Consider the following 23,854-nt stretch of genomic DNA (forward strand, 5'->3'; position numbering starts at 1 on the left):
CTCACATGATTTACCTCGCAGCCATCAAATTGTTTTTCGAGTTCGTTGTATACCTCCTTATATGCCATCATGCTGTCGTTGAATGCGTCGCACTTGTTCATCACCTGTTGAGCCACTAGCTGGGAGTCGCCGAAGATCTTTAAACGTGTGGCGCCGCACGCCTTTGCCATCTTCATCCCATGAATAAGAGCCTCATACTCTGCCTCATTGTTTGATGCGTTGGGGAAGGTCATTCGAAGTATATATTTTATCTTGTCGCCCTGTGGTGAGACAAGTACCACACCTGCTTCGGCTCCTTCTAATCTCTTGGACCCGTCGAAATTCATGTGCCAGGTACTCGACAAATCTGGGGGTCCCGTATTTTGAAGTTCCATCCACTCTGCCACGAAGTCTGGTAAAATCTGTGATTTGATCGCCTTTCTTTTTTCATATGTGATGTCCCGAGGGGAAAGCTCGATTCCCCAAAGGGAGACACGTCCTGTAGCTTCTGGATTGTTCAGTATGTTTGAGAGAGGTGCCTCATTGACTACTATTATCGGGTGTGCCGAAAAATAGTGCCTTAGCTTGCGTGCTGACATGAAAACTCCGTAGGCCAGCTTCTGATATTGCGGGTAACACTGTTTAGATGGCGACAAAACTTCGCTGACGAAGTATATTGGCCGCTGAACCCCATGAATCTTCCCTTCTTCTTCTCGCTCAACCACGAGTACTGTGCTGACGACCTGAGGTGTGGCCGCAATGTATAACAACAGAGGCTCCTTTTCGCGTGGTGCTACCAACACTGGAGGTGTCGATATTGTGCGCTTCAAATGTTCGAAAGCTCTGTCTGCTTCCTCGTTCCACACGAACTTTTCCCCTTGCTTGATCACCGCGTAGAAAGGCAACGCTTTTTCTCCTAATCTTGCGACAAATCTGCTCAAAGCTGCGACTCGCCCGGTCAGCTGCTGTATCTCCTTGAGCTTGGTTGGTTTCCTCATCATCAAGATAGCCTGTATTTTTTCTGGGTTGGCCTCGATTCCCCTGGCTGACACTAAGTATCCGAGGAGTTCTCCCGTAGGAACACCAAAGGAGCACTTTGTCGGGTCCAACTTGAGGCGATACTTGTCGAGATTATCGAAAGTTTTTTCTGAGATCATCAATCAGAGATGACCCTATCTTTGTTGTTATGACGACGTCATCGATGTATACTTGAACATTTTTTCCAATCTGTGTGGCCAGGCACTTCTGCATCATCCGCTGATACGTGGCTCCCGCGTTTTTCAACCCGAAGGGCATTGTTCTGTAGCAGAACACGCCATAAGGGGTTATGAAAGCTGTTTTGACTTCATCATCTTCTTTCAAGCGGATCTGATTGTAACCAGAATACGCGTCGAGGAAGGAAAGACGTTCGCAGCCTGCCGTGGAATCAATAATTTGATCGATCCTCGGGAGGGGAAAGTGATCCTTAGGATAATGTTTATTGAGACACGTGAAATCGACGCACATGCGAAGGACTTTAGTGTTTTTCTTCGGGACCAACACTGGGTTAGCGACCCACGTGGCCTCTGTATGCAGCTCCTTGATGAAACCCGCGTCGTGGAGTCGACGGATCTCAGATAACATGGCCTTGCGGTTTGGCTCGGAGAATCGCCACAAAGGTTGTCGGATTGGTCTCGCTCTTGGGTCTAGATTGAGGTGGTGCTCGGCAAGTTTCCTGGGTACTCCTGGCATGTCAGCTGGACACCATGCGAAGATTTTCCAGCGCTCACGGAGGAACTCGACGAGCGTGCTTTCCTATGCGCTGTCCATGTCGGACGCGATGGATGTCGTCTTTTTTGGATCTGTCGGGTGGATCTGTACTTCCTTTGAATTTTTTGAGGTGTCGAAAGCTTGCTCTTGCAAGGATCTGCCTCCGTCAGGTAGCACGTCGTAGTTGGTGGTGAGCTTGGATGCTTCGAACTCAGCCTGCATCCCAAAAGTTTCAGAAAGCTTGTGGAAATCTTTGTCGCACTTATCTGCTAGGGCGAAGCTTCCTTTGACTGTGATTGGGCCATTGGGTCCGGGCATTCTCCACAGCAAGTATGTATAATGCGGCACAACCATGAATCTGGCATACGCGGGTCGTCCCAAGAGAGCATGATACTGTGATGGAAAATCGATAACCTCAAACTCTAGCTTCTCCTTCCTGAAATTTTCTCGAGTTCCGAACTGTACGTCGAGTGAGATTTTTCCTAGCGGAAAATTCGGCTTTTCAGGTGTGATACCATGGAAACGTGTATCTGTTGGCGTCAGATTTGCCAAGGATATATTCATTTTCCACAACGTATCCGCGTATATGAGATTCAAGCTGCTTCCTCCATCTATGAGTGAATCCTATGGCTTGTCCCGACCAATTAAGGTACTCGATGGTTGGTGGAGGCATCTTCTCTGCCATATATACCTGTCACGAAATCAACTTATGCGCCCTATTCGAAGGTCTGCCCTTCTGTATCATCGATACTGCTCCCGTTGTATCTATGAAACCATCGTTATTGCCTGGAGGTGCCGCAAGTTGCAGCTGATGTTGATTTGAACTGGTAATTGCGGGTGGTGGTGGTAGGTGAACTTCACTTCTTGGCCCCTGCACGTATGTCCTATTTGCTGCTTGCGTGTTGGTGTTTTCAGCGTATCTTCGCAGAGCCTGGAAAGTTCGGCAGTCCTTCTGGAGGTGACATGACTGTCTCTTTCATTCGCTGTCGAGATAAAAGTGCATCTGGCACGGCCCGTTCAGCAGATCTTCAGGTGATACATTATATGGCCTTGGGAACCTAGGCCGATTATTTTGTCTGCTGGAACTCGGTGCATCTCTGCGATCATTGCGCTGATCGTTGCTCCGCTGGTAATCATCTCGATAATTTCCTCCACTGTTTCCTCGGAAGCCAGCCGCTACTTGGCTAGGACCGTCATAGTCTGTGTTTTGGTGAAAACGTCGCCTATTTTGATAGTTGCTTCTGTTGCGATTCTCTTCGGGTGACCTCTGCCGTTTATTGTGAACAGCATCTTCTCCATCAGCCCAGCGATTTGCTATGTCCATGAGGTCTGCTATGGTTCGCGGGTTGGACCTGCCCACTTTCTCGATTAGATCTCTTCTTCGGATTCCAGCTACAAATGCGTCGATTGCTCTCATCAGACACGTTCTCAGCCGAATTTTTAATGATGCTCCACCTTTGGATATACGCCCTCATTGGCTCATCATACTTCTATCTGCAGGTCCGTAGCTGCTCTATTGACGCAGGTTTCTTGCACGTGGAACGAAAGTTTCTCACGAACAAGTCCTCGAAGGTTTCCCAACTGTCGATGGATCCCTCCGGCAACTTTTTCAACCACGATCTTGCGGCTCCGCTCATGTGGACTTGAATGCTCTGCATGGCTGTTGCCCTGGTTCCGCTCGTCAGCTTCACCGTCTCTAAGTAATCAACTAGCCAATCCTCAGGATCTTGCAATCCATCGAATTTCTTGTAATTGTCGGGTAACTTGAAGCTAGAAGGTACTTTAGTTTTTCGAACTCGTCGGGTGAAACAAGGGAGTCCGCACAATTCCTCTTCGCTAACTTCCGGTGAGTGCCGACGTTCTCGCGTTCTGTTCTCTCGTGCTCTATCGATTCGGGCCTGGGTCACCGTATTTCTCGCGTCACCTTCTCGTGGAGGATCTCGCGCTGCCACCGTAGTGTGTCGAGGACTATTTTGCCTTGGAGTATTTTCGGGTTGCGGTGTGCTTGAACCTGCTATCGCTGCCCCCATAACGCCGACTCCTGCCATAGCCATGTTGTACAAAGCTTCCCTGGGGTCTCCCGCAGGTGGTTTGGATGCCATGATGAAAGCATGTGTCGCCATATATCCTGCTTCCGGAGTTTTTGGGATGATGTGACCTCTTGTGTCTATCGACATAAATGACATGTCGAGATTCTGGATCAAGTTCTCACGATCTGCTTCAGGTACGTTTGCTAATCGAGATCTCACTCTTGCGCGGGCGTCCCTGTGACTATCTCCCGAAGTTCCTGATTGTCGACTCAGGTTGGCCCTGCGCACACTTGACGCAGAAGCTGCAGCTCTTCTTTCGTCGAGTATCTTTTGCTATTTTTGTAGCTCTCGCGCAACACGAGCGAGTTTATATTGATATGCTTGCAACGCTTCTGGTGAAGCCGTTGTAGTTATCGGCTCTGCACCGCTCATGGCTCTCTGAGCCCGATCCCAAGCTTCTTGCGGCAGTCGCACTTTCTCTCGTGGCGTAGTCCCGACGTACTTGTTGCCTAAACCATGTGTGAGATCTGCGGGATCGATGTATGGATTGCCCACATCATCGAAAGCCTCTGACGCTTCGTCTTCTGCACGGCTTGATTCGCCAATTGCACAGACTTGATGATATATTGTAGCTCTGTTTTTCTCATCTTCAGGATCGGTGACACCGTCGTATAGATCGGCGAAGACCTTGATAGAAGTAGATTTGTCGATGAAGTCGAAGTTGTCGATGCTGTCGGAGTCGCTGCCCAGATCGGAGTCTGTGAATGACCCGAAAGTCGTGTCACCGATTGGATCGGCGAGTTCCGCGCCGATGGCGGGCTTGATGAAGCTTGGTGGCGAAATCTCCTCGTCGCCTGACTCGATTGATGTTGACGATCCCGAGAAATCGGAAACGACCGCTAACGGTCCCGATAGAATCGGTGCCGCGAGACGGTGCGATCCTTCTCTCCCCACGACGAAGTGGAAGCTCCCGAACGTCATCCTCGTCGACTCTTCCAGATCGGCATATGCATGCAAACGGGCGGGAGGGTGAGGAACAAAAGCGTCGAGATCAGAGCGGATCCATTTACCTCCATCCATCGCGTTGCTCGCTGTCGATGATGTTGACGATGATGTTGACGATGCCATCGAGATCACCTCCTTGCAGCCTCCAGTTCCCACAGACGGCGCTAATTGACGAAGGATTAACTTGTCAATGCCTACAGATTGTAGACTTAGGGTTTCGTAGAAAGTGGAGGGCAAGTAGATCTCGAAGGTTCAGCCGAAAAGGCGCTCGACTATAAAAACTAGGGTTTGTGTTGACAATGATTTTCGATCCCTTCTTCCTCCCTCGGCTCCCCTTTGTATAGGAGGGAGAGCCGAGAGATTTCGTATCATACCAGTTTACAGAGTCCGGGTTTCTCCCGTATTGTTACATGACCCGTGTTTCCTAATACAACTCTATTTCCTTATCGAGATCTTGGGCTTCTGGGCTTCGAAAGCTTCGGGTCATGGACCTCGCATCCTTGCCATATATCCCGAGTACCTTCTTCGGCATGCCTATTTGGTATGCCTATGTCAGTTGGTCTATCTTCCTCGTTGTATCTTCAGCTTTGTATATAACTTGTACATTTGTAGCCTGTGTGCTTCAGCCTTGTAATGATAATGTTTCCATTATACTTCAAGTCCTCCCGCAAACTCGCATTCCTTCCGTTAACTTGGTTTTGCGGGTACAAAACAGCTACTCAGGTGATTGCGTGTTAGGGTACGATTTGTAGTCTTGATTCTGTGGCCGTCAGGGTGTGATCCTTAATGTAGCTCGCTGGTGATGCAGCCCCCGAGTGTCCTGGCACGGCTTCAGTAGATTGTCGAGTTCGGTAACTCAATTTTTTCGACTGTTTTGCTGCGCAGCCCCCAAGTATCTCGAGTGCAACTGCGGCGAGGTGTCAACCTAAGTTTTCAGTTCATAACTTATTTGCGGCGCAGCCCCTGAGTGTTTCGAGTGCGACTGCGGCTAGGAGTCACCCTAATTTTTCAGTTCATAACTTATTTGCTACACAGCCCCCGAATGTTTCAAGGGTGACTGCGGCTAGGAGTCACCCTAAATTTTCAGTTCATAGCTTATTTGCGGCACAGTCCCCGAGTGTTTCGAGTGCGACTGCGGCTAGGAGTCACCCTTAATTTTTCAGTTCATAACTTATTTGCGGCACAGCCCCCGAGTGTTTCGAGTGCGACTGCGGCTAGGAGTCACCCTTAATTTTTCAGTTCATAACTTATTTGCGGCACAGCCCCCGAGTGTTTCGAGTGCGACTACGGCTAGGGGTCACCCTAATTTTTCAGTTATGACTTTCGCGGCTCAGCCCCTGAGTATTCGAGTGCGACTACGGCGATCGGTCAGCTGTAGCTTGTGAAGCGACTAAGCCGCGACACAGCCCACGAGTGGTCGAGTGCGGCTGCGGCGACTAGTCGAGCTCCAGGTAGGGTATTGAACTGTAAGAGGACAAAGGAAAAAATGCTCGCAGTGGAGGGTGATGTTCATATTTATTCAAGTGTGTTACACTGATGGCTAAGTAGCCTTATTGAAATAACAGAAATGAAATCTAAGCGTAAAAGCGACGTAGCTGGGAGACGTTCCAGGGGTTGCTGTAGACTATGCCGGTCTTCCTATCCTTGAGCTTGTAAGCGCCGTTCCCGAGAACCTCTGCGACGATGTAGGGTCCTTCCCAGGGAGACGACAGCTTGTCATGGCTTGTCTGCTTTAGTCGTAAGACCAAGTCCCCAACGGCGAAAGTACTGCTGCGCACTCGACGACTATGGTAGTTCCGCAGTCCTTGCTTGTACACCGCTGACCGTGCGAGTGCGATGTCCCTAGCTTCGTCGAGTGCATCAATAGTGTCGTCAAGCGCGGCGTTTGAGTTGGCTCCGATTAGACAGCGACTCGCGGTGCATTGTGGCGAACTTCGGCGGGTAAGACAACCTCTACACCGTAGACCATGAAGAACGGCGTGTAGTCAGTTGATCTATTGGGTGTTGTTCTTAGGCTCCATAGTACTGATGGTAGTTCTTCAACCCATGCTCCGGCTGCACGATGAAGTGGTGTCATTAATCGCTTCTTGAGGCCGCTGGTGACTAGGCCATTGGACCGTTCCACCTGGCCATTGGTTTGTGGGTGCGCCACAAATGCGTAGCTGACTTTGATCCCTTGCTCTTTGCAGTAGTCCTGGAACTCTTCTGCTGTGAAGTTGGTGCCATTGTCCGTGATGATGCTATGTGGGACTCCAAACCTGCACACGATGGACTTGATGAAATTGACTGCGGAAGTCACGTCCTGAGTCGTGACGGGCATCGCCTCGATCCACTTGGTGAATTTGTCGACTGCTACCAGGAGCCTTGTGTGTCCGCCGTGTGAGGAATGCTTGAGTGGCCCCACCATGTATAGTCCCCATTGTGCAAAGGGCCATGCTAGTGGTATCGTGTTGAGCTCGGTTGCAGGGACGTTGGGCTTAGTCGCGAACATCTGGCATGCCTCACAGTGAAGGACAATATTTTTGGCGTCATGCTCTGCTGTTGGCCAATAGAAATCGGCTCTGAATGCCTTGCGGACCAACATTCGACTACCCACATGATGTCCGCAAGTGCCTTGATGAATGTCGAGTAGAATATCTTTTCCCTCCTCGGGTGTAACACACCTCTGGAGTACGTCATATATGGTGCGTTTGTAGAGTTGCCCGTCGATGACTGTAAACGCCCTTGCGCGGCGCATCACCCGACCTGCCTCTGTCTCGTCGTTGGGGAGCTCTTTCTGTAGCATGTAGTCGAGTAATGACTGCATCCACGTAGTCTCAACCTGCAGCACATGTTCTGCTTTTTTCTCTGGTTCACTAGTTGATGCGGCTGCTTCCGTATCTGCGCCTACAACCTGGTTTTGACTTCTCCGTGACTGTGGGTTTGGGTTTGATTGAGTGCTCATCGATTTCCTCGTAGAAAACATCGGGTGGTATGGGCGCACAGGTGGACCCAATGGTTGCTAGTTCGTCAGCTTCTGCGTTACTGCTTCTCCCAATGTGCTGTAACTCACATCCATCGAATTCGCTCTCAAGTGTATTGTAGAGTTCCCGATATGCGGCCATGTTTTTGGCTGGGGCGTCGCACTCCTTCATGGTTTGCTGTACCACGAGGTTTGAGTCGCCATAGATGACGAGTCGAGTGGCGCCACAAGCATTTGCCATCCGCATCCCATGTATTAGGGCTTCGTATTCAGCTTCGTTGTTTGACGCGTTCAGGAAGTTCACCCGAAGCACGTACAATGTCCTGTCTCCCCTTGGCGAGGTGAGCACAATCCCAGCTCCTGCTCCTTCATTGCGCTTGGATCCATCAAAGTACATTGTCCAGGAACTCGACATATCTGGCTTCTTTGGTGCTTGCAACTCGAGCCATTCAGCGTGGAAGTCAGGGAGTACTTGCGACTTGATCGCTTTCCTCATCTCGTAGGTGATGTCTCGAGGTCCCAGCTCGATTCCCCACTTCGCGACTCACCCTGTTGCGTTGTAGTTGTTCAGTATCTCTGAGAGCAGGGCTTTGGAAACCACCGTTATTGGGTGCTCCTGGAAATAATGTCTGAGCTTGCGAGCCGTCATGTACACCCCATAGGCGAGCTTCTGGTAGTGCGGGTACCGTGGCTTTGATACAGATAGTACCTCGCTGAGGTAGTAAACTAGGCGCTGTACTCCATGGACTGCACCTTCTTTGGGTCGCTCCACGACTAACACAGTGCTCACTACTTGTCTGGTTGCTGCAATGTACAGGAGCATTGGCTCCTTCTCCTGGGAGCAACGAGGACAGGGGGAGTCGACAATGTTCGCTTGAGTGCTTGGAATGCTTCCCGGGCTTCTGGTGTCCACTCAAAATTATCTGACTTTTTTAGCAGCTGGTAGAAGGGGAGGGCTTTTTCGCCAAGTTTGGCGATGAATCGGCTGAGTGCTGCGACTCGCCCAGCCAGCTGCTGCACTCCCTTCACATTTGTTGGCTCCTTCATCGTCAGAATGGCTTGTATCTTTGTCGGGTTCGCCTCAATGCCTCTAGCGGACAGGAGGTACCCAAGTAGTTCTCCCTGGGGCACGCCAAAGGCGCACTTCTTCGGGTTCAGCTTGATGCAGTACTTGTCAAGTGCGGCGAAAGTCTCGCGGAGGTCGTCGATGAGGGTAGCCTCTTTCCTCGTCTTGACAACTATGTCATCCACGTAGACTTGCACGTTGCGGCCTATTTGCTTCTCTAGGCAAGCTTGCATCATTAGCTGGTATGTGGCACCCGCGTTTTTTAGCCCGAAGGGCATAGTTGTGTAGCAGAACACCCCGTAAGGTGTGATGAAGGCTGTCTTTTCCTCGTCCTCCTTTTTCATACGAATCTGGTTATAGCCTGAGTAGGCATCGAGGAAGGAGAGTCTCTCGCATCCAGCTGTGGAGTCGATGATCTGGTCAATGCGCGGTAGCGGGAAGTAGTCCTTGGGGGAAATGCTTGTTCAATGAAGTGAAGTCAATGCACATGCGCAGCACGTCTATATTTTTCTTCGCGACAAGCACCGGGTTTGCCAGCCAAGTTGCTATCTTGATCTCGCGGATGAACTTCGCTGCTAAGAGTCTGTTGATTTCCTTGCCAATGGCCTTGCGCTTTGGTTCTGAGTAACGTCGTATCGATTGCTGTACCGGTTTTGAGTCCTTGTTGACTTCAAGTGCGTGCTCGGTGAATTCCCTAGGTACTCCTGGCATGTCCGCTGGGGCCCATGCAAAGATTTCCCAGTGCTCACGGAGGAATTCGACGACCGCGCTTACCTATGCGATAGGCAATGTGGTGGACACGAGTGCGGTTTTGGCTGGGTCAGTCGGGTGCACTTGGTACGCCTTGGTGTCCTTCTTCAGGTCAAACTCCATCTCGGGTGCAGTTTTTTCGGTTAAGGGTAGGATCGAGTGATCTATTGTTGCCGCAATTTCTGCGAGCTCCTGCTGCATCCCGAAAGATTGAGAGATCTTGCTGAACTCGACGTCACAACTGTCGGAGCGCTTGTAGCTTCCATGAACACTGATTGTTCCTTTAGGTCCTAGCATCTTGAGCATCAGGTACGCGTAGTGGACGACGGCCATGAACCGGGCGAAAGCGGATCTACCCAGTATGGCGTGGTACTGCGAGGGCCAGTCGACCACCTTGAAGTCGAGTTTCTCCTTCCTGAAGTGAGCTGGAGTGCCGAAGACGACCTCGAGTACTATCATGCCCAAGGGCCGGACTGCTTTTCCAGGTACAATCCCGTGGAATGAGTTTTCCGACTGAGCTAGGTTTTTGATGGATATGTTCATCTTCTCCAGCGTATCGGCGAATATGATGTTGATTCCACTTCCTCTATCCATAAACACCTTACTCATGTCGAAACCCCCGATCTGGGCATCGAGCACAAGCGCGGCGCGACCTAGGTAGGGTACCCGGGGTGGATGATCAGCTCTTGAGAACGTAATGCTCGCCTCTGACCAATGGAGGTACTCGGGCGTAGCGGGAGGTGCGGTTTCTGCCAAGTTTACTTGTCGAGTGACTAGATTCTGGCTTTTTTTGGACGAAATTCCTTTATGTATCATGTATACCTTGCCTCGAGGTTGAGGGTATCTGTCTTCCTCGTCTGCGCGATGAACTCGCAGTTGATGATGGATAGCTGCGGACTGGTGCGGCCCTGGTGCTGGTAACGCGGGTGGAGCTGGCGGAGGTGGTGGCAGCGCGGGGGGCGGTGGTGAACCAACTGCTACGGTTCCAGGTATGACCGAGTAACCCGCTTGCTGCGCCTCCTGCTGCTTCTTCCATGCGATTTCTGCGAGTAACTGGAACCTCCGGCAGTCCTTCAGCTTGTGGTTCGACTTCCGGTTACCATTGTCATCTGTGTACATGTGTGTCGGCCAGGGTGCATCGAGTTGCTGTTCGGCTAACATTGGCGGCAGTCCATCGGGGCGAGGCTTGCGTGGCTGCCACTCACGTCCTTGCCTGCGATAGTTGTTGCCACGGTTCTCGGTAAACCCTGCTGCAACCATCTCCGTGTTCTCGGCTCTGCGAAGGCGCGGACCTTGCGCTTCCTTCGGCGCCCGAAGTCGCGGTTGTACCTTCTGCCGCCCTCGCTCGGATACTGGATCTCCATGTCATCATCTTCTGGCGAGTGCGGGCGCGCGCTGTGTACTGACTCTTCGCCATCTGCCCAGCTGTTGGCGGTTTCCATGAGGTGACTCACCATTTTTACCCTTGCGCGTCCTATTTGTTCCTTCAGGTCCACTCGACGTAAGCCTTTCTTGAAACTCTCGACTGCGGCTTCGTCGGAGATGTCCTCCGCATTGTTTTTCATGACGGTCCACCGCTGGATGTATCCGAGGATGTTCTCGTCGTCATTGTCGACAGGCCTTCAGCTGCCCTATTGTTACGGGGCACTTGTAGGTGGACTTGAAGTTCTGCACAAAGTCATGTTCGAAGTCCTCCCAATTGCTGTACTCATTCCTGGGCCGGCGATTCAGCCAGTTGCGTGCGGCTCCGGTGAGCTGCAACTGTATGTACTGCATGGCTGTGGTTTTGTTGCCCCTCTGGAACCTTACTGCTGTGAGGTAGTCCTCCAACCAAGCTTGCGGTTCTTGAAGGCCGTCGTACTTGGGAGTCTCAGCCATCAGTTTGAAGTTCTTGGGCTTTCTAGCCTCCCGAATCTCGCGGGTGAAGCACGGTGACCCGTAGAGATCTTCCTCATCGAAGTCGGGTGAGTTGCGCGCTGCGCGCTCTGCCTGGGACCTGTTGACTCGGTCTTGTGTGGCCTTATTGATTTCCTCTTCCCGCTCACGGCGTCTGCGGTCCACCTTACTCTACGTAATCTTACTACGCAGAGCCTCTGGGTCGGCATCGCGGCGCGAGGCGCGGTTTGCCCGAGGCTCGGACTTGTCGACTACGGCCGGAGTAGGTGCAGTCACCGTACGCGGGGTCGGAGGTGTTTCGAGTGCAGCGCCAACCATATTCAGACTGCGGATGGCTTGTTCGTGCATCTTTGCCCACAGGTCGCTGGCTGGCGGCTGTATGGACATGAGGTACGTTTGAGCTTGAAGGAGGCCGCCCTGAGGCGTCTTGGGCACTATGTTACCCAAAGTATCTGTCATCATGAAGGAGGTGTTGAGATCCGCTCCGAGGTCCCTGATTGTTTCCTTGATCGCAGCCTGGGGGATCTTGTCGACACGGGATAGTCGTTTGGACGCAGGGTGCCCCTGCTCTCGACTGGCTTCGTTGGCGACTTGCTCCGCCCTTTCCGCATCAGTTGCCTGCTGGCGCTCGTCGAGTTCCATTTGCAACTTCAGCAGCTTTTTCCTGTTTTGGTTCAGGACGTAGCGGTATGCCGTCAGCTCCTCCCATGACGAGCCTTTAGGCATGTTGCGCCCTTGTGTGACTGCTCGTTCGGCCGTTTCCATCGCTAAGCTGGAGATGCGCACGACCGGTAGGGTGCGGCCTCGCTTGCCCCTTTTGCGCTTCACCGCTGACCCCAAGTCTCGGGGCTCGCGGCTTCCGTCCTGCTCGCTCCGCCGGTTGCTGTCGGGGCCTTTACCTCGGGGGAGGCGGTTGCCTCTAGATCTTCATCTTCGAGTTCCTCCAGGCCATTCGCCCACCGTTTTTGGCGTCGGTCGGGTTGGCGGGGTCGGATGAACTCTCGCTTCCGCTGGGACTCTCAGAGTCAGTCCTATCATCATCGCGCGGAACTCGGTGGACCATCCCCACGAAGCGGTGAAGGTCGAGGTAGGCGCGGGGAGTTGAGTCGAAGCCAGATTCGATCTCGCTCCTAGGGCCAAAGGACGGTGATGAGGTTGTCACTCGGGTTGGCGAAAGTGTCGACTCCGTCACTTGGGGACGAGTCGAGTCTTGAAGGCGCAAGATGCCCACGCGGCTTGCGCGGAAGTTCATGTCACCGAACGTCAGATCGATGCTCTCGTTGAGAGCGTCGAAGTCTGGGCGCGATGCCGGCGAGTGCTCGGTGAAGTCGACGAACCCGAATCGAATCAATCCAGCCCAGATTGGCGAGTCACCGCGAACGGTTGTTGATGCCGAAGAAGTCTCGACTCCAGCGCTCCGGCTTCCCACAGACGGCGCCAAATGTCTTGGGGTCTCCACGGCATATCCCATGCTTTAGGGGCTAGGGTTTCATAAAGGAAGATGAGCGTTGGTGGACTACTCGGCTTGACATGACTCGGGGCACGATTTACCCAGGTTCAGGGCCCTTACTAGAAGGTAACACCCCTACTCCTGCCTGTCTGTTTTATTCGGTGAGTTGCTCTTGATTACAGATTCTGCGGCGCAGAGATTGGATCTGGCGCAGGTGAGTTTTGCGGGTGTCTCTAGGGTTTGCTATGACCCCCTCCTAGCCTTTATATAGGAGGCTGGGTCTCAGGAGTTCGTACATGAGTAGGACTCGACTAAGAGTCGGTAACCTAACCTAGTCTTGCCTTGCAGGGTACCCCTTTCCGAGTTAGTCTTCTTTCTGCACCCGTGGTGGGCTTAAGATTCATTGCCCTGATGGGCCGCCTGAGGGACCCGCAGATGGGCTGCACCCGATACATCAACCGTGGGGGTCCATTTAGTATCCCCACGTCAACCTCCAACACGGACAATGAACCTCTCACCTTGGGCACCGTGAAGAAATTCATGGACGACATGTTGGAGAATAATAGGAAGTTGGAGGAAAGACTAACGGCCAAGTTCGCATCTACATCTTCCTCCGCAACTAGTGGTAGTGTTGATGTAGATGGGAAATCCCCCCAAAAGAAACCGCCTCCCGAGATGACTAATATTGATGCCTCTCTTGATTCTCATGCCACTAAGTACCTTTATAACAATGCACCAAATGTTGCACATCCTCATATAACCAACCTTGGTCCACCTCTCTTGCTAGATAGCACTCGTTTTACTAATTGGAAAGCTTCTATGAAGTCTCATGTATGTAGCTCATCGATGCAATTATGGAGGGTCATCAAGAATGGATATTCACTGAGCGACCCCGACAACTTGACCTCGAGTGAGATCATTGATGAGCAACTCAATGCTTCCGCAATGCACATGCTTGAAAAATCAATGGCCAATGAAGGTGTTGATCACATTCGGTCTATCAAGACCGCCAAAGAAGCTTGGGACTATATAGTTGATTTGTATGATGGTAACACGAGCATGCAACGCTCGAAGAAGGCCATTCTTCAACAACAAGTTGACGACTTCATCATGAAGGATGGAGAGTCACGGAAGAACTCTACCAGAGACTCAAATCTCTTACCGTTGCCATGAGGGATCTTGGATTCAAGGATGTTGATGATGAATGGCTCAAGGGAAAGTTCCTTCAAACCTTGATGCCTTACAGTGAGAACATAGTGATGAATGTCTATGCAAGAACGGACTACATGTCTCTATCACCTAGTGATGTGTTGGGGGTCTTTGTGACCATAAACATGATGAAGAAATCCTCAGAGCATACAATTGCTAGAGTGAATGGTGCAAAAAGAGTGAACCTTGCTTTGAAGGCCAAGGCTCATGAGGAAGAAGGTGATAGTGATGATAGTGGGCGTGTCCATGTGCCTGATACTAAGGAAATGTTTGAGTCATGGAATGAGTGTTTGGCGCTTGCGGCCAACCAATGGTGGAAGAAGAAGGGAGACTTCACTTCAAGCTCCTCAAGATACAAAGGAAAGGTAGCCTCAAGGGACTCCAATGGGAATGAGAAGAAAGCAAGGACATGCTTCAATTGTGGAAATGCCTCTCACTTTGTCAATGAGTGCCCTTATGAGAATAGAGCCGAAAATGGTGGAAGGCTCGCCAAGAAGACCAAGTTCATTCCCCAAGGCCAAGAACTTCATGAAGAAAGCACCTCAAAGGGCTCTTGTTGCTAACCATGAAGAGTATGAATCCGGTGGTGAAGAAAGTGAACAAGTGGGCATGGCGGCCGTGGCTATTGGCGTCTTGCCTTCATCATTGAGACCTCTCTTCACCTCCCCCAACGACAACAAGAGCTCCACCAACCACAAGTGCCTTATGGCTAAGGCTTCTACCTCTAAGGTGACTCCTCCACTCAAATAGCATATTTCATCTACTCCATCTTTATTAGATTGTGTTGAGGAAGTTGAGGATAAGGACAAGACAATGGGTGGCTTTGCCATTTTTGTGAAATCTCTTCGTGGAGATGCGAAGCTAGCATTTGAGTCCCTCAAGCTCCAACTAGGAGAGGCAAATGGCCTCATTGATGAGCATGAGGAGAGGATTGAGGAGATAGAAGGCTTTGCCCGTGATGATGCCGAAAAGATCGCGGAGCTTGAGGAAGCTCTTCTAGAGGAGAAAAATCTTAAGGAATCAATTGTGGAGACCTTCACCTTGGACTTAGCTAAGATGAAGGATTCCCGTGATCATGCTCTCAATAAGCTTAGAGAATTCATTGGGTCTAATGAAGAACTTAAAAATGGTCACAATGAACTTCTTAAGGATCATGCGCAACTTGAGAAATCTCTCAAGGAAATCTCAAGTGAGCTCAAGACTCTTAGGGAGCTACTTGACACTCTACTAGCTAAAGATCTCATGAATCATTATGACAACCTCTCTAAAGATTCAAATGTTAATGCTTGTGCCACTAACCCTTCGTGTGACAAAGCATCTCTCATTGAGGAGAACACTAGGTTGAAGGCCCAACTTGAAAAGGGTCTAGCCACTTGCATCCAAGGGGAAAAGAACCTCAATGACCTTTTGAGCAATCAAAAGGGAGTTGTTGGGAAAGAGGGACTTGGGTTTGCACCTAAGTCCAAGAAGGCCAACAACAACAAGAAGAAGCCCACTCCCCCCCACTAATGCTATTATTTTTGTGAAGGAGGGGGAGTTGGCTAGTGAGGATGATTCGGAGACCAACACCATTGTGGGTGGTGGTGCCACAAGGGGCACTCCCATTCATAATGATTTTGCGGGAAAATACAACCCATCTTATGTTCTTTTAAAATCTTATGATGGACATGTATTTGCTAAATATGCGGGTACTTCATATGGTGATGATTATCACTGGGATATTTGGGTTCCTAAGACCCTTGTGACTAACAAAAGAGGACCCATCCAAAAATGAGTACCTAAAACAAAGACTTAATTCCTTGTAGGGATATGCTTCCGGAGGAGGATCAGGGCTTATTGATAGCGGTTGTTCCGCACATATAAACAGAAGTAAAGAATTGTTAGAAGATCTTATGTATCAACTCGCCAAGTACTCTCACGTCACCATTGGAGATAATTGTCAACTCAAGGTATTGGGACATGGCAAGGTGGTGATCTCTCTGGACTTGTCCATTGAGAAAGTCCTCCTTGTTGAGTCCCTTAGTTATAATTTACTTTCCTCTAGGCAATTATGCAAATGCAGCTACACCGTAGTCTTTGGACTCTTCCACGTGGCCGTCCTTCATACTATTTCTCTTAAAGTAGCTTTTGTTGGATTTGTGGAGAACGACTTGTATGTGGTGGATTTCTCGAAAGAAACCACTCAAGTTGCCACATGTCTAATGGCTAAATCCGACGTGGGTTGGCTTTGGCATCGCCACTTAGGCCACGTCGGTATGAGAAATTTACAAAATCTATTGAAGGTTGAACACGTGGAAGGAATAACTAATGTGAATTTTTCCAAAGATCGTCCTTGTAGCTCTTGCATTGCCGGAAAGATGCATGAGAAGAATCATCCCAAGAAGACTATTATCACCTCCACAAGGCCCTTCCAACTCATTCATTTGGATTTGTTTGGGCCTCCTACTTATGATAGTCTTGGTGGCAAGAAGTATTGTTTGGTGATTGTTGATGATTATACAAGATATTGTTGGGTTTTCTATATCAAGAAGAAGAGTGAAACTCAAGGCAAATTCATTGATTGGTCCACGGAAGTGCAACGTCAACATGACACCAAGATCTTGGCAATTAGGAGTGATAACAGGTCGAAGTTCAAGAACCACACCATGGATGAATTCTTGAGTGATGAGGGGATAAGGCACCAATATTCCGCAGCTTACAACCATCAACAAAATGGTGTAGCTTAAAGGAAGAACCGGACACTTATTGATATGGCAAGAACCATGATGGCGGAGTTTAAGTCTCCATATAACTTTTGGGCCGAAGCTATCAATACCTCTTGTCATTTATCCAACCGGACCTATCTTTGTCCACTTCTTGGCAAGACTCCATATGAACTCCTAGTCAGTAAAAAGCCTACTCTCAATTACATTCGTGTTTTTGGGTGCAAATGCCATGTCTACATTAAAGGCACTAGGTTATCTAAATTTGATTCTAGAACGTTTGAAGGCATATTTGTTGGTTACGCTGCAAACTCTCACACTTATAGGATCTACAACATATCCACCGGGTGTGTTGAAGAATCTATGAATGTGGAGTTTGACGAGGATAATGGCTCCCAAGCGGGGCATATTGATCATGATGTTGTAGATGATGAACCTCCCTCTATTGCCATAAGAAGAATGGGTATAGGTGAAATTATACCCGTTGAGGAACCCCTTGTGAAGCAAGAGGTGGGAACTAGTTCCATGCAAGTGGAGCCATCTACTTCAACCGTTGATCAACAAGCGAACCAAGAACAAGAACAAGTCCTTCAAAATGCTACCCAAGATAAAGATAATGATCAAGACCCACCCAACAATAATGGTGGTCAAGACCTTGGTGATTCTTCACCAAGGACCCCACTTCGGGTTGATCATAATCAAGATAAAGGTGATGATGAGGATATATGTATTGGTGAAACACCTCATGAAGTGGTCCTTTGTCGCATCACTCATCGAGCTTCAAGATTGGATAGAGATTCTCACTATAAGAAGAACATCATTGGATGCATGAGTAGAAAGGTATCCACCCGCAATCAATTGTTGAATTTTTGTGGACACCACTCGTTTGTTTATTTTATAGAGCCCATCAAGGTATATGATGCTCTAGAAGATAGTGATTGGGTTGAAGCTATGCATGAAGAGCTCAACAATTTTTATCGCGACAAAGTGTGGTCATTGGTTGAGAGACCCAGAGACACCAACCATGATGTCATTGGGACCAAATGGATATTCAAGAACAAGCAATATTCAAATGGTCAAGTCATTCGCAACAAAGCAAGATTGGTGGCTCAAGGCTACTCCCAAGTGGAGGGAGTCGATTACGGTGAAACATTCGCCCCCGTTGCTAGACTTGAATCCATTTGTATTTTGCTTGCATAGGCCACTCATCATGATTTCCCTTTAGATCAAATGGATGTTAAAAGTGCATTTCTTAATGGTCCCCTGAATGAATTGGTGTACAACAACCTCTGGGATTTGACAACCCCAAGTTCCCTAACCATGTCTACTTACTTCATAAGGCACTATATGGTCTTAAGCAAGCTTCACGGGCTTGGTATGACCATCTTAAGGAGTTCTTAGTAGACCGTGGCTTTGACATGGGTGTAATCGATCACACTCTTTTTACTAAGAGAATTGATGGAATATTTTTCGTATGCCAAGTATATGTTGATGATATTATTTTTGGTTCTACTAATCAAAATTATAGTGATGCTTTTGCTAAGACTATGACCGATGAATTTGAAATGTCCATGATGGGGCGCTTGGAAGTCTTTCTTGGATTTGAAATCAAGCAATATAAAGATGGTGCCTTCATCAAGCAAGCAAAGTATACCAAGGACATGCTCAAGAAATTTAATATGACCGATGCCAAACCATTGAAATTTCCTACGGCAACCAATGTGGATCTTAATCTAGATCCAAAGGGTAAGCAAGTTGATCAAAAGCTTTATCGTTCTATGATTGGTTCTTTGCTTTACCTTTGTGCATCTAGACCGGATATTATGTTTAGTGTGGTTATGTGTGCAAGATTTCAAGCTAACCCTAAATAAAGCCATATGATAGCGGTTAAGAGAATCTTTCGATATTTGGTTGATACTCCCAACTTTGGTCTATGGTACCCCAAGCTCGGCCTTTGATCTTATTGGCTATTCGGACTCGGATTGGAGAGGTGACAAAGTGGATGGAAAATCAACTTCGGGTGTGTGCCAATTTCTTGGTGGGTCACTTGTTTGTTGGTCTTCCAAGAAACAAAATTGTGTTGCCACCTCTTCTACCGAAGCCGAGTATATTTCCGTCGAAAGTTGTTGTGTACAATTATTATGGATGAGGAAATGTTTAAAGGATTTTGGTGTCAATTGTGACAAAGTGCCTCTTTTGTGTGATAATGAAAGTGCTATCAAGATTGCTCACAATCTGGTGCTCCATGGCAAGACTAAGCATATTGAGATTTGTCATCATTTTATTCGAGAACATGTGGCAAATGGTGATATTGAGCTATCTTATGTCAACACCAAAGATCAACTCGCTGATATCTTCACCAAGCCTCTTGATGAAAGAAGATTCAAGGAATTGAGGAGTAAACTAAATATCATTGATTCTGACAACTTCTATTAATTGACAAACTTGCATACCTACCCATATTAGACTCCTATCTTGGTTTTAGATGTAGGCATGGACATAGGGGGAGTGTAGATCAATTCATGAGTCAACACTACCTCTATTATGCGCAAATAGACAAATCATGCATAATGGTCACTTTCGTGACAAAATGTGCATAAATGATGAGTTTTGATTATGAACCCAAGATTTATCTTCGCGGTGTCATGTCAAGCATACTCATACATGGTGGCTACGGCCACCGACCTCTTCCTTGGAAGAATTGGACTTATTTTCTTTTATTTGGGTTTTTAGACCTTTAATTCTTATCCTTTGGGGAAACACTTGAAGTTGGCTTTTAAATTTGCATCTTGCAATTCTCAAGTGTGTACCCACTCACAGTGACATGATCTCTAAACTTAAGCCTGCATCATATCCCATAAACATGCTTCTCTTGCAACACATATTTCCTCACACACTTAATCTGGCTTTCTGGGAGAAGTGGGCCGGAGACTCCGGTCAAAGCGAAGACTGTCGTGGGGTTGTCACGGCAAGTGTCCTCATAGGAGAACTTAGTTGTGAGGCCATTACTATGAGGTGAAGCCTTGGAAGGGTTAGTTCGGGAACGAGAGACACGAGTTTACCCAGGTTCGCCCCCTCTATGGAGGGTAAAACCTACTCCTGCTAGATTGCTATTGATGATTCGAGGTCTCGATAACAAGGAGTGATTCTGGCTTCGGATGTCTCGAGTGCTATTGCTATGACTTAGAACCTAAGACTTGTCTATCTATGTCCCAGGAACCCCCTTATATAGTGGCTAGGTTCCTGAGTTTACAAGACACTCCGGGTTCTACCCGCAGTCGGAGTCCTACACTAAGTCCTCTAGGTCCTTCGTGATTTCCAAGTCTGGAAACCTTTGTCTTGTATACGAAGCTGGACCCTGGCCGGGCCCCATCTTCTATCCGGGCCCCACATTATGGCCGGGTCCGGTCTTCTGGCGAGGTTCGGTCCTCTGGCGAGGTCCGGTCCTCTGGCGAGGTCCCGTCCTCTTGCCGGGTCCGGTCTTCTGGCGAGGTCTGGTCCTCTAGCGAGGTCCCGTCCTTTGGCTGGGTCCGGTCCTCTGGCGAGGTCCCGTCCTCTGGCCGGGTCCGGTCCACTGGCCGAGTCCCGTCTCCTGGCCGGGTCCGATCTCCTGGCCGGGTCCGGTCTCCTGCCCGAGTCCGGTCTCCTACCGCGTCCGGTGTTCTACCGAGTCCGGTCTTCTGCCGAGTCCGGTCTTTTGCCGGGTCCGGTCTTCTGCCAGGTCCTGTCTCTGGCTGGGTTCCTTGTAGGCTCGCCGGCCCACTAAGTTCTGGCCCTGGCAGCTCCCAGGACAAGCCGGCTTCAAGCCTCCCTGGGCCTGGCAAATCTCGCCCGTCGAACTCCTGGGACTCGGCGAACTTCGTCCCGCGAACTCGGGGCCTATCTGTGGGTAATTCCCCCAACATTAGCCCCCAGGTTAGCTTGGACTCGAACTTGGTGTGATAGTCCATGCTAAGCTCCTGAAATAAGAATAAATAATTATATTAAGGAGTAAGTCCAGGCCATCATGTCAAATCAATGGGCCGGTTCGCTCCATTGTTTGTTTTAATGAACCTGGCTCTGCCCACTTCCGAGTTCTTACGCCTCGAGGCCCACTCTTAGCTATTCTGCCGGTTCCTTCTCGAAGCCCCGTTTAGGTAGCTATGTTTGAGGGCATATTTTCCCATTTTTAGGGTTTAATATTGCGTATCACCCATGATTTTCCTTGGGTGACCAACTCAGATTCTGGATCCGGGTTCGCTACATCCTCCTCTGTGGGAACTTTCACTAACAGACTCTGTAGCTCGTCAAGGAAGACATCGGGTGGAAACGGCTTCTTCTGATAACCCAGCCGAGATAATGCATCAGCTGCCTCATTGTGCCGGCGGTCAATGTGATCGACCTAATATCCTGCGAAGTGGTCTGCCAATGCTGTAACTGCTCACCTGTAGGCTGCCATGACGGGGTCCTTCGAATCCCAAGTCCCTGTAACTCTTCCTGTTGCTTCTCTGTTTTATATGATATCAGCCAGAGGTGCAGAGCTGACGACGGTAATGGCACTACAAACAATTGGGGCTTCAATGACGGTATGGGGCTGACGTTTGAGAAATCCGTCAGCGATTGTCTTTTTCTATGACGGTACGGCGTTTTCGCGTCACAGGTGGCGTTTTGGGCCGCTCGGCCCCAAAAAATAGTGACGGGCGAGCTCTAAACGTCAACGATTGTGCAGAAATGAGCGTCGCGGGAGGTGGGCGGCCCGAACTGCAGAGTCAGCAGGGGGGTCGTCACAAGAACTGGGCTTCGGGTCGGTGGACACACCTGACCCACACTCTGCACGCTTTTGTTCACGTACTTTTCTGTCTGCCCGCACAACAGTCCAAGGCCTGCAGCACTGGGACCCATATTTGTAAGGGGAGACAACCACTGTCTACACACATGTACCTGACCTGCAGCACTCAGGCCCGCATGTCAGGTACCGACACAACCCTCCTGTGTGGGGCCGCCCGTCCCGACAGCCTCCAGGCATGCGAAGTGGACCAGACCTGTCAGTACCACCAACATGGGCTCCACATGTCAGTTCCCATGCCAAAAAAAATTGCGCACGTGCGAGCACAAGTGTCCGCTCGCCACACCTCGGGACGCAAGGCCCCGCAGGTCAGAGCCTGATGGGACCCTTGTGTGAGAGTGTTGGTGGGTCCAGCATGCCAGAGAACTGTGGGGCCCGCATGTCAGAGACTGGTGGGCCCAACCTGTCAGAGTATGGACCCAACGTGTCAGAGCTGTGGGGCTCACATGTCAGAGCTTGGTGGGTCCCATGTCCCATTCCCATCGGGCCCACATGTAGCCGTGGGACCTACTGGATTCACTAGGTGTCCCACCTGTCAGCTACGCGTCAAGGTGTCCTTGGGCCAGATTGGCTGACTAAAGGCCCAAGGCCAATTTATTCAGGTTGAAACAAGACATGCAGAGGAAATTACTGGGCCAAAGGCCAATTTATTCAGGTCGAAACAAGAGATGCAGAGGAAATTACTGGGCCTAAATTACCCAATTCCAATTTATTCATGTTGAAACAAGACACGCAGAGGAAATTACTAGGCCCAGGGCCAATTTATTCAGGTTGAAAGAAGACACGCTGAGTTAATTACTGGCCCTAAATTATTGGGCCCAAGGCCAATTTATTCAGGTTGAAACAAAACACACAGAAGAGCCCATATTATATTCAAAGCCGAATAAGGGCCCAATGCCTTATCCTGGAATCGCATCCCCCGGTAACATTGATACAACAAAAGCAGGTCTCTAATTAAAAAAATGTTCCTAGTAGCAGCACGCGCAGGGCTCTGTGTGACACTTAGAGGTCTCGGCCACAGCCAAACTTGACGGAAAAAAACTTGCAGAATCACCCATACCGTCAGTCCGACTGATAGCCATCGTAGTAATCATAGTACGAGAAACCTAGCTCGCCATAAGGTTGCACCCTCTGTAGTTCAGATGACTCGATGGTTCTGCAATACTCAGCCAACATCTCGTCAAGACGGAAAGGGCCTCCATGTTTGTCCAGAGAACCTACTCCATAGCCAGGAACATATTCCGGCTCCTCTTGCCACGAGAGACCCCCGTCATCATAAGCTCTAATCTCAGATAAATCCGCATAGTAGATGCTGCCGGATTGGACGGTGTGGACCTTGCTGGTGTCAATGGAGATGCACCTGTTCCGGCCGACGAAGATGGAGCGGCTGCCGATGCTTCTGACCGGCTCTAGGACGCGCATTTTGGTGTCCACCCGGTAGACAATAGGTTCGCCATTGTAAACCCGCCCGCTCAACACATACAACAGCTCCCCCTCAGACTCCACAAGGTAACACAAATTGGCTGGGTATTGGCCGGGCAGAGTTGGTCCAGAAATGATGGCGCTCATCCTTAGAGTCCTTGCTGAGCGTAGCAATTGAGTTCCTTCATCGGCGGCGTAAGTCATGCTTGAAATGATGGAGCCGTATTTATCTGTTGCGAATATATCGCCTGCATAGTAAGTGATGCTGTGGAGAACTCCAAAGCAACTTGCCGCCCTGTACTCTGCTTCTCCAAAGCCTAATGCGGAGCGCCCTTCCTTGGTGCTCTGATCAGCCCACCGCAAGCCACAATTTTGAAGGTCTGATACGAACACCATGAGCGGGGACGTCATCACGACGACGGAGGACAACTCTTCCGCTGGTATCCGCGCCTTCAGGCGTACAATGCAACCAGTTAAGGGGTTGAGCACCCGAGTCTTGTACGGCTGCACTCTCTGCCCTAGCACAATGAAGCCGCCCGTTGTGGCCACAAAAAAATACCTACTTAGAGCTGAGAATTAGAGCTTTAATCGAAGAAAAATATTGATAACAGCAAATATATACTGAAATGAACAAGCTCAGTTCTTAAAAGGAGAAGCAAAGAAAAACTTAAGGTAACATAGGACCGGCAATAATTAACTTAATAAACTGAAGTCGTGCGGATGCAAATTAAACTATATATGTGAAACTGTTGCATATGGCGAAGAATCACCTGCGGATGGCATCGGAGATTTTCTTCCGCAGGCAGCGG

At 49.5% G+C, this 23,854-nt stretch overlaps 1 protein-coding gene and 1 pseudogene across 1 annotated transcript; one reads left to right on the forward strand and one right to left on the reverse strand.

Moving 5' to 3' along the window:
• Positions 1–7,618: 7,618 nt before the first annotated feature.
• On the reverse strand, positions 7,619–8,221 carry LOC139830420 (uncharacterized). The gene has a single exon (XM_071818417.1). It carries the CDS (start codon positions 8,219–8,221, stop codon positions 7,619–7,621), a length of 603 nt encoding a protein of 200 aa, XP_071674518.1.
• Positions 8,222–18,477: 10,256 nt separating this feature from the next.
• Positions 18,478–19,234, forward strand: LOC139830421 (secreted RxLR effector protein 161-like; annotated as a pseudogene).
• The last annotated feature ends 4,620 nt before the right edge of the window (positions 19,235–23,854 follow it).

The sequence above is a fragment of the Lolium perenne genome, chromosome 4 (assembly GCF_019359855.2).
Source record: "Lolium perenne isolate Kyuss_39 chromosome 4, Kyuss_2.0, whole genome shotgun sequence".
NCBI classification, from domain to species: domain Eukaryota; kingdom Viridiplantae; phylum Streptophyta; class Magnoliopsida; order Poales; family Poaceae; genus Lolium; species Lolium perenne.